Below are 11,099 nucleotides of genomic sequence, written 5' to 3'. Positions count from 1 at the left end.
ACCCTGGAGAAGATGCTGATACTAGGGAAAGTGGAAGGCAAAAGGAAGAGGGGCCGACCAAGGGCAAGATGGATGGATGATATTCTGGAGGTGACGGACCTGATCTTGGGGGAGCTGGGGGTGGCGACGGCCGACAGGAAGCTCTGGCGTGGGCTGGTCCATGAAGTCACGAAGAGTCGGAAGCAACTGACCGAATAAACAACAACAAAGCCTTCATGCAAAGGTCAAGCATGTGCTCAACCTTTCCTTTTATTCTAGCTCAGTTACCTAGTTGCTGTGGCATAAGCTACTACTCTCTGAATTCCTAAACTGCTAGTGTCAACAACCTGTCTAGGCCTAGGCACAGAAAGGCTAAGACTGGGCTACAAGTCTCATGACTAGGTATTTCCCTCATACAATAGCATTGGTAAAAACCGATGGCAGCGACAATAGGAAAAGCAGGAAATCAAAATGTCTGTGACAAACTAGGAAGGGTATGTTTTAAATGATGCCTTAAAATTGACATGGCAGCCAGTAAGCACTGGGTAGATTGTTTCACCACCTGAGGCAATGCAGAGAGACCACTGCAAAGTAGTTTATATGCCTCAAGTCTGGAAGATCCTGTTTCTTCCTAAGCAAGCTTCAGTGCCTCTAACCTGTGTACCTTCTGGCTTGACACTTCATGGAATCCCTGAATTTGAAATGAGCATTCACTTACTACAGCAAATAAACACATTCCTAGTGCAACTGCTTCAACTTGTGCGCATCTCAAAACTGGGAGGAAAGCTTATAAAAACTCCATGCCACATCCCCCCTTAAAATTCTAATACTTTTCAGTTTCTGCAAGTGTCTACAGCTAACATCATATATATCACTTCCTGCTGTCTGATAAACTGTGGAAGGAATGAAGCACCCACTGCAAAAAATAGACAAAACCCCAAACCACTAAAAATCTGAAAAGTATAAAATTAAATAAAAAGGAAAGCAGCAACTGCACATGCTGGCCCAGTCTCTGGCTCCAGTCATTCCCACAGCAGCAGAGAATAAACCAATTCAGTTTTTCCTCTTCTCTGAAGCCTCTTATAAACTCTTTCTCTTCTGGTTTCTTAGACCTGGAATGATCATGCAAACTATTCTTACTCATAGTTTTGCCTACTGCTCACTGATGCCATGCTCCCATGCTACTCTGGCCTGCTCATCTTTTGCACCACTAATTGGCTGGGAGATTTTGCGATGCAGTGCCCGGTGTTTTTCTTCCTCTTCCAAAATCATTCCCTCCTCATTATCCATGTTTGGGAGACGGGAGTGATATGGTTTAGGGGGCAGAGCTGGAGGGTCCACAGCATCCTGAGGAATGACTCCAGATGGAGCAGAGTGGCTTCGGCATGGCTGGGATTTGAGAGTTTCCAGAACATCAGGCTCCGAGAGACTGTACCTGACAGGGAGGTAGGGTGTCTCTAAGTCTTCATCAGTATTCCAGGCTTGGCTAGGGACAGAATCCATAGTGTCAGTTCGAGGAGGGGGTTCAGATGAATGCCCAAAGTTACTTTCACTTAATGAGGACACTCCACTGCTGGCACTGCCTGAGAGAGTGGAGTTGCTTCCATCCAGGCCAGACTGGGGACTTGTGGGTGATGCAGGAATCGGGTGAAGAGGTGACTATTTAAAAGAAAAATAACACAGAGTGGATATACACATGTTAAAACGTACAAAGGGTAGCATCCAACTGCGCACCAGCACTAATGCAAATGACTTTATGCTAGCACAAACCAACACATGCACAATGTAACTTGTGCTTGCTAGGGCAATGTCCAGCAAATTGTCACTTTTCCCCCATTCCCCTAGCAAACGCTCGTTACACTGCACAAGCGCTGGTTTATGTTAGCACAACGTCATTAGCACTAGTGCTGGGGTACAGTTGGATACTACCTAAATAAATGTTTCTGCATCTCCATATGGTTTCAGGAGCTACCAATCTCTGACATGCCACCCCCCCTTTCCTGAAACTTCCCCTTCCTTGCTACAGGGCTCAGGCTAGGGGCTAGCTGCCAGCCCTGACTTCGAATGCTCCAGCCTTCTCTGTAGTTGTGTTGCACTTTGGAGGTGCTCCAAGAGTCATGGAAGCCCAGCACAACTGTGAGGACAATCCAGTGTAAGCTGAGAGGAAGGCACAGGCTTCTCCCGTCATGAATGCCAGAGGGCTACAGAAAACCATATTGAGCAAAATTGTGGCTCCCAATTATTAATTTTTGATAAAGTTGATCATCGGGGCAACTAGTTTATGTAAAAGAACAAAAGGGGTTTCTTTTCAACATCATGACATTTCATACTATGCTACCATATTGTATTTGTATGTTTTCCCCCATGGGACATATGGCAGCTTGCAGGAGAGGATATAGACTAGGAAACTGATGCAGGAGAAAGGGGTTAAATCCCCCCACTCCTGGCTCAGGAGGTCCTGATCACAGATCTCCCTTGTCTATTCTAGTTGAGCCCTCATTTACTAGTTTCTAATTGCTCTATTTTTATGAGCTGATAGCTCTCAGAAGCAGTAGGATAGAAATTTAATGAAAGTCTAGGTCAGGGGTGGGGAAGATGTGGCCCTCCAGATGTTGTTGGACTGCAACTCCCGCCAGCCTTAGCCAGCATAGCCAATGGTGAGGGATGATGGGGGTTGCAGTCCAACAACATTTGGAGGGCCACACATTCCCCATCCCTGGTCTATAGGTGACAACACGCAGGTCTTCAATCTCTAGTCTAAATAATAAGAGAGTGATACATCTCCTACTGAACTCTCATGGCAAACACTGGAGTGAGTCAATATAAATAATTATCTGGTAAGGAATTGCTCCCAGTACATCAACTGAATTAGATGGATTCTGTAGTTAGAGAGAGCTCTTTACCTTGCGCAGTGTACGTGCAGGCAGTGCTGGGGGGGCATCGTTAAGGTGGTGATGGAAGGCATCAAAATGTAGTGAATAGTGACCTTAAATGAGATAAATCAAAGAGCAGTAAGTCAATGTTTCTGTTCATATTCCTTAAGCTTTCTGTGATGTTAGTGAAGACAGATGTAAATCCTGAAAACCTATTGTCAGTTTCCTATAAACCAGTCCTTTTACATGGAATCCAATGTTCACATTAACAGAAAGAATGAATAAAAATTCAATAGTATCTATAGAATCTCACCCACAGCTGATATAATATCAAGGCTCCCGTGGCAAGACAACAGGCTCTTTAGCATTAAATATCTGAAACCTCATTTTTTCTTCAATAACTGGTTCTCAATAAATATTTATTTGTAGACTAAAGCTTTTAGCAAGACATCCGGTTAGTTTACATCACTCATAAGCCTAATTCCAGTCCCAAAGCATGTTCATAGTACTGCTGATGCTTTAAAGATTGATGTCAGCCAAGAAAATCAGGAAAATCGCTTCCTTTTACTTTTTCTTTTTACAGAAGGAAAATGTCAGTGTGGGCCTTCATATGGTTTATCTGCACATTAGTGCAGGACTTTTTCTGCAGACCTACTGGCCAATTCCTTACCATGGGGTAGGCTTCGGGGAGGCACTGGTGGGGCCAGGATGCTCCCAACATGAGCAGACAGGAATGGCAAGGCCTCTCTGGTTCCGCTGTCCAGACTCCAGCTGCTTGGTGCTGCTGGAACAGCTGAAGGATGGAAACAGATGGAATTTGGGTAATATTGTAATACAAATTTCACTGGGACTTGGTGGTACTTGAAGGCTGACTTTTTCTTTCTTTCAAACTCTCTGGAGTATTTTGGGACTGGCCCCATGCCATTAGGTATGTTCTGTTGTGAAGGTAGTGAGTGATAGGAACTTTGCGCTTTATGATTACATGAACAGAACAGCTTCCAGGAATTAACTTGATCTTTTAATTTTTTTAAAGCAAGATAAAGAAAGTAGTAACTAAGAAAATAAATTTCACTGTGCAGAACAGAGCCTGTTACTGTGCCGCGATGACCAAGATGAAGTAAATATTTTCCCCCAGTTCCAAACTACTTAAAAAAAATATTTCTGATACATCATGAAATCAAACAAAATAGAGAGCTGTATTTTGCCTCATAAAGACAATGTCCTTACATGATCCATGGTAGCAATCATATAAAAAATGAGATGCTTTCTAAACATTTTGACTGTTTTTCTACTATTACCAAGATTTGCACAGAAATCCTTTCTTAAGAAATATTGCTCTCGCTGCCAAACATCAACCATAATCTAATCAATAGGAAAATTCAGGCACAGGTCTTGGCCAAAGTCACACATCAGCCTCAGTAGTAGAGCAGAGTACTGTGGCTGGAAGAGGAAGGAACAGACAGCAGCCTTGAAATGCACCCAATTTTCACAGACAGTGGTAAAGCCAAGATTATAATGGAAGTAATTTGCTTCCCATTATAGTCAGAACATAGCACCAGCTATACTCCAGTTTTGAGTTATGATGCATGGTTAATGATGATGTATAAACAAAAGAAAGTGTTAATTCCATTTTTCATAGCTGCCTGTAAAATGTTAAATACATAGCATGTACTTGATCCTGATTTTCTAAAAATAATTAGTGTAAGCATACGAGGAGGAGGGTAAACCTTTCCACCCAGCTGCTTCCCCCCTAAATTCAACCCACTCCTCACTGTGTGTGGGCTCTACTGGCACCAGTAGAGTACAAATGTGATTGTTTTTCTAACAGACAAAGCTCAACTTTTAACTATGCACCATTATTGTACAAATGCTGCCTTACTGCACTAGATAACTTTTACAATTATGTTGTTACTTATCTCTTTCTTGGGGAAATGTCAGCTGCAGCTGCGCTGATATCTTTTTAAACCGATAATAGAAAAATCTATACATTAAAAGCTCCAATAAATATGCTAAAAGCCCCACACACCTTTGGTAGCATATAATTCTGGATAGTTTTTAAACAATACTGGTTATTCTTCTGATTTCTTGGGTATTTCCAGTTAGACTTAATTAATTCATATTATCTTTGTATTAGGAGTAATTTGAATAAACAAGAAAAGGATATCTGACAGGAAGGAATATTAGGATAAAAAATGGAACATGGGAAGCAGTGTCATGCTGAAATGGCCTATGGAGAGATACAGCTCCTGTCCAGAAATGTCTTTGCTGATTATTACTAGAAACACCCAAAACAAGCAGCTATGTCCTGTGATAGCACACAACGCCAACAGGAGTGAAACTGTGCTACTCCACAGCAATGTGTTTAAAGGGGTAGAAGCAGTCCCAATGTTATTGTATTGCGTTATTTTATGTACGCTGCCTTGAAGATTCTTCTAGATTGAAAAGCAGGATAGAAATAAAATAAATTAGGCACAGCATGCTACTACACTGCTGTTGACATTGTAATGAAATATGTCACCACTGCCAGTGATATGGTCAAGAGGGACAATGCTGCAATCATACATGTGGGCTATAAATGGCCCGAGAATGCAGGAGAAGCTAGGACCTCAGTTTGGACTCGTTTGAGGCATCTTTTATGTAGAATATACATCAGAACGGATATCTATGGTAGTCACTGGTGTGTGTACTCTGCATCAATGGGCTCCTTCACACGGAGCTTTTATCCTACGATTGATATTGCTCCTTCATGGAAGTTTGTGAGCTCTTTAAATGACGCCATGATCATTCAAGGCACTAAATGCCCTTTTTTCCACTTTTAAATAGATCACAGATAATGAGCTATCCACAAATTACCCCGTTGTGTTCCACTTCAGTTTCCTCTGTGAAAAGTGTAAAAGCAGCAAGAAGAGGAGTGGGATCAATGAAAGATAATGGAAGACTCATATGGGGATAAGGTGGGGGAAGGGGGCGGGATAAAAGGAAGCACGTGAAAAAGGGAATCGTTGTGATCCTGCATTTAAAATGGAAGCAGAAAGTCCCGTTTTAAATGCAGGATTTTAGGCTGGTGTAGAGATGCCCAGTATCTCAGAAAGACTGACTACTGCGGGGGAGGGGGGAATAAAAGTAACTGACCATAGATAGGGGTCCTACTTATAACTTTCATTTAGTGCCATTTGAATCCCATCTGATGCTTGCTACTAGTAAAAAACCATCTTTGTTGGCTGGTTTATCTGATCAAAAAGTGTCTGCCCTTTGCTCCTGGACAATTCATTTTAATTACTAATTTATAATGATGGATTAAATGCCACCATTTCACAGAACAGTTACCAAATATATTTGCTGTTTGAGAGCACAAAGAAAAATTCAAATGATGTGCTTCTGCAATGTCCCCCAGCCAATCAATATAAATGCCCGCCTGATGGAATTAAAATTGACATTCATATCACTATTGTATTCAACAGGTGGATCTTAATGGCCATTATCTAAAGCTAATTTATTTTCTTTAGCTTGGGCAATCATGTGATCCAATTTAGTACAGAATACACATGAAAACCAGAAATAAAACAAGCAGTATCTTAACTGATACTATGGGCTGCTTCATAAGTGATGTTTTTCCTTCATGGACACTATCAGTTTGAAGCGTGGCACGAAACGGTATATTCTGTTGGGAGTATATGAACTGGCCAGCTGCTGTGTACATCACCAGCTTGTTTTGCATGCTCATGACAAAATAAACAGTTGGGATGCATTTCAAATGTTATGAGATATATGCTTGGTTTTATTGTAGAGATTATCTCAGTGTAGAGAAAAATTCACATATGAACTCAGTTCAAGAGAGTAGTAATAAGGCCATTTTGCATAAACATAAAATGAGATCCTATTAATATCAAACTCCTGTAGCAAAAAAGCAATATCTGATTTAAATGTCATAAACAAAATATAAAATAGGGCAAACAATACCTTTTTCAGCAACAGACAGATTGGGATCACTGCAGGGTTTGCATGGTCCAATCACTTGCTGGAGCAAGGCTCGCTGGAAATTTGGGTGCTAAAAAAGAGGAAAGATGGTACTTTGAGAACAAACTACTACATATTTGCCAATACAGAACCCTAGGATTACTGGTTGAATTTCTTTTCTGCAATAGAAGATCTCACTCAGATGAATGGCAGCATATCTATATCAACCAACTCACTTTTTAGTTATAGTGTAAGTTTCTTGGAGGATGTAACCATTTTATTTGTTTAGACAGACTTCCCCATCGTCCCTGACCATTAGCCATGCTGGCTGGGGCATTATGAAAGCTGTACTCTAAAATAACTGGAAGCATCAGATTGGGAAAGGCTGGTTTAGGACAATCAAAACCTAATGAGACCCTTGCAGCATGTATAGGTTATCCGGGCCTATTAGTGTCCAAACAATGAAAAAATTAACAAGCGGTAAGTGACAGTCTATTCTTTGGTTACATGTCACTGGAATTTGTAATCCTTAAATAATCATCTAACTCTATATGTAATTTCTGAACTATGCATGAGATAAGGTCATGCCACTTGTTTCCTTATAGAATTCCGGCTGTTCTCTCACAAGCATTTAACTATGCAATTTGCTTCCTCCATCAGCATTGCCTAGTTATCAAATGTTTTACATTCAATTAATGCTGGAAGACTGGTCTATCTTCCTCAGCTATTGTGGCTGATTATAATAAGATGTTGAATAAAGGAATAGCTAATCACCTTGTTCAAAATGGATAAGAGAAGAAGCAACATTAATTATGGCACAAAGGAGCAAAGAAAACTTCAAACATTCCCCTTCCTGGGGAGATGAGTAGGAACTATTCTTAAGCATGGCTCCCAGCAGGGAAGCAATACCTCTTTCAATCTGCAGGATGTGCAGCAGCACAGCCTGCTTGTCTGAACACCCATTCCCTCATGTTAAGGGGTTCAGAACCTTTCCCTCATGTTAAGGGGTTCAGAACCTTATTTTCCTTTCCCTCCCCTCTCTCTCTCTCTTTTAAGAACAGAAGACATACAAGAAGAATGAATAAAAAAACCGAGTAAGGAATTGCCTGATATTCTGAGGAGTACTGAACCTGTTGTCCTGCCCTGCTCAAAGTAGAAGCAGACTGGGGAATAGAAACTACTCCCTCTGTTAAGGTCAACTTCAAGTTCCTCCCTACCATTGGTTCCCTGGGACTGCAGACTCTGGCCTCATCCATCAGCTGGGGAACTGAGGGCCACCGGGAGGCTGCATCTCCTGCCTCCTGGGAAGAACATCATTACAAGGGTGAGGCCAACCTGGTCCTATACCTCAGCCAGAGAGGGAGGAGCTGCAAGGAGCTCACTCGACCCCCCCCCCCGCTAGAAGGATCACACAGCTTTCGGTCAACCCTAAAAGGCTTATAACTTGGGTGAACCACTCAGGGGAGCTACAAGAGAGCAGAGGGCCTGGGTTGTAGTTTTTAAACATTGTTGGTGGGTGGTGGGCTTTGGGGTTGTGTTTATGATTTTAAGGGTGGGGTGCCCACCTGATAGGCAGGAACGTGGCATCTGGCAGACGCAGTGGGGCCAGTTCTGGGGGCCAGAATATACCGAGGCTGGCCGGCAGATGCTGGCGGAGCGCTAGGGGCAGGCCATGCTGGGTAAGGGGAACAGGGGAGAGATGCACAATATCTGTCCCCTGTTCCAGGCCTGTCCAGAGCTGAAGGATGGCTGGGGGATGCGTGACTCCATCCGTTGGCCTTTGTCTGCTGCTGTGTAATGCCAGGTCCATTGCCCATAAAACATCTCTCAACCATGACATGATCCTGGATGAGGGTGCGGACCTGGCATGTATTACAGAGACCTGGCTAGATGAGGCCGCTGGTCCCATTCTTGCGGCCATTTGCCCGGTTGGATTTTCGTATGCGCAGCAGCCGAAGGCTGGGGGTCGGGGAGGGGGAGTGGCTGTTATCTGCCGGGAGTCCTTGGTCCTCACCAGACTCCCTCTCTGGGAGACCAGGGTTGCTGACTGCATGTACTGGAGGTTGGGCCCGAAGGGCAGTCTGGGGATTCTGCTCGTGTACCATCCACCCCGCTGCACAACAGACTCCCTGGCCAAGGTGCTTGAGGTGGTCTCTGATGTGCATGTGCAGTCCCCTAACTTGTTGGTGTTGGGGGACTTCAATATACATTCGGAGGCGCCTCGGGACTTCATGGAGACCATGACTTCCTGGGAGCTGCACCCTATTCCAACTGGGCCCACCCATGTAGCTGGCCATGCATTAGAGCTTGTGTTTCCAGAGAGGTGGGGAGTGATCTGGAAATTGGAGGTATATCCACCCCACCCTTGTCATGGTCAGATCACTACCTGGTGAGGTGGGACTTCTTGGTTACAATCCCCATTAAGATGGTCCACCCCAGGCGTCTTATGGATCCAAATGGATTCCTGATTGCGCTTGGGGATTCTTTGGAGCATGCAAATGGCTGCTTGGTTGAGACCCTGGTGGGTGGCTGGAATGCTGCAATCACTGGGGCATTACACCATGTGGCTCCAAAACTCCCTCTCCCCATGAACATAGCTCAGGCTGCACCATGGTTCACCCCATGGTTGCGAGCTCTGAAGTGGGAGGTAAGACAACTAGAGCGCCAGTGGCAGAAATCTCGCTCTGAAGACGATCGGACATGGGTTAGAGCTGTCGCTTCAGACTACCATGTGGCGATAAGAGCAGCAAAAAAGAATTTTTATGCTGCCTCTATCGCGTCTGCAGAGTGCTGTCCCAGAAAGCTGTTCTAAGTGGTCCGGAACCTGGTCAGTCCAGTTGTTCTGGAACCAATGGAGCATTCTAAGGCCTCCTGTGATGAGTTTGCAAAGCACTTTACAGATAAAATTGACTGGATCAGGAGTGCTATTCTGTGAGCTGTGGATACTGTTAGTGAACCAAGGGCGGCCAGTGGCAGGCTTGTTGTGTGGGATCGGTTCCAGCTTCTTCCTTCAGAGGAAGCGGACAAGGTGCTTTCATGTTTAAGGCCGACCACCTGCTTACTCGATCCTTGCCCATCATGGCTTATTATGAGCTGCAGGGAGAGTCTTAGGGAGGGGATCAAAGTGGTGGTGAATTCCTCCCTTGAGGAGGGAGTGATGCCATCAGTCCTCAAGGAGACAGTGATAAGACCACTGTTAAAGAAGCCCTCCTTGGATCCCCAAGGCTTGAACAACTTTCGCCCTGTCTCGAATCTGCCGTTTTTGGGCAAGGTGATTGAGCAGGTAGTGGCTTTGCAGTTGCAGGCACACTTGGAAGAAGCTGATTATCTGGATCCATTTCATTCGGGCTTCAGGCCTGGCATGGGACAGAACCGGCCTTGGTCGCCTTGGTGGATGATATGGGGAGAGCTCTGGGTAGGGGCAAATGCGCCTTCTTTGTTCTCCTTGATCTCTCAGTGGCTTTTGATACCATCGACCACGGTATTCTCCTAGACCGCCTGGAGAGGTTGGGCATCGGGGACACCGTATTACCTGGCAGGTACCAGAGACTCTGGGGGACGAGACTTCAGACCCTTGGCTGCTCACTTGTGGGGTGCCACAGGGTTCTATTCTCTCCCTGATGTTATATAACATCTCTATGAAGCCACTGGGGGCTATCATCAGGAGGTTTGGGGTGCAGTGTCACCAATATGTGGATGACACGCCACTCTGCCTCTCATTTAAATCCTCGCCAAGGTTGGCTGTAGAAACCCTGTCCAAGTGTCTGGAGTCAGTGAGTGGCTGGATGGAAAGGACTAAACTGAAACTGAACCCTGACAAAATCGAAGTACTTTTTGTAGGAGACAAGGGGAGGTTGGGTGATATTGACCTGGTGTTTAATGGGGTGTGGATACTCCTGAAGGTCCAGGTCCGCAGTCTGGGGGTCATTTTAGACTCCCAGCTGTCCATCGAGGCTCAGGTGTCAGCCGTCAGCCAGGTAGCGCTGTACCAACTCCATCTGATACGGTGGCTGTGCCCCTATCTCCTGAACCATCTGCTCCCATCAGTACTTCATGCCCTGGTCTCCTCTCGCCTAGACTACTGTAATGCGCTCTGCGTGGGGTTACCCTTGAAGATGGTTCGGAAGTTGCAGCTGGTGTAGAATGTGGTGGCTCCCCTGATTAAAGGCAGCTGTCGGTGAGAGCACATCACTCCAGTGCTGAAGGAGTGCACTGGTTACCAGTTGTTTTACGGGCCCAATTCAAGGTGTTGGCATTGACCTTTAAAACTCGATATGGTTCTGGCCCAGT

The 11,099-nt window shown here is 44.7% G+C and overlaps 1 protein-coding gene across 1 annotated transcript in view; it reads right to left on the bottom strand.

Moving 5' to 3' along the window:
* Positions 1-1,131: 1,131 nt before the first annotated feature.
* The window catches only part of DOCK3 (dedicator of cytokinesis 3), a 454,424-nt gene continuing 444,456 nt past the window's right edge, over positions 1,132-11,099 (bottom strand). Inside the window, exons 53-56 of the mRNA XM_084829818.1 lie at positions 6,813-6,900; positions 3,523-3,645; positions 2,883-2,965; positions 1,132-1,638 (exon numbers count right to left, since the gene is read on the bottom strand). Of these exons, the coding sequence (XP_084685944.1) occupies positions 1,132-1,638; positions 2,883-2,965; positions 3,523-3,645; positions 6,813-6,900 (801 nt within the window). The remainder of the gene's footprint in view (positions 1,639-2,882; positions 2,966-3,522; positions 3,646-6,812; positions 6,901-11,099) is intronic.

The sequence above is a fragment of the Heloderma suspectum genome, chromosome 2 (assembly GCF_057233095.1).
Source record: "Heloderma suspectum isolate Gila_16-S chromosome 2, 16-S_ref, whole genome shotgun sequence".
Lineage (NCBI taxonomy): Eukaryota > Metazoa > Chordata > Lepidosauria > Squamata > Helodermatidae > Heloderma > Heloderma suspectum.
Note: the sequence above shows the minus strand (reverse complement) of the source record. Positions and strands in the feature narration are given on the sequence as shown.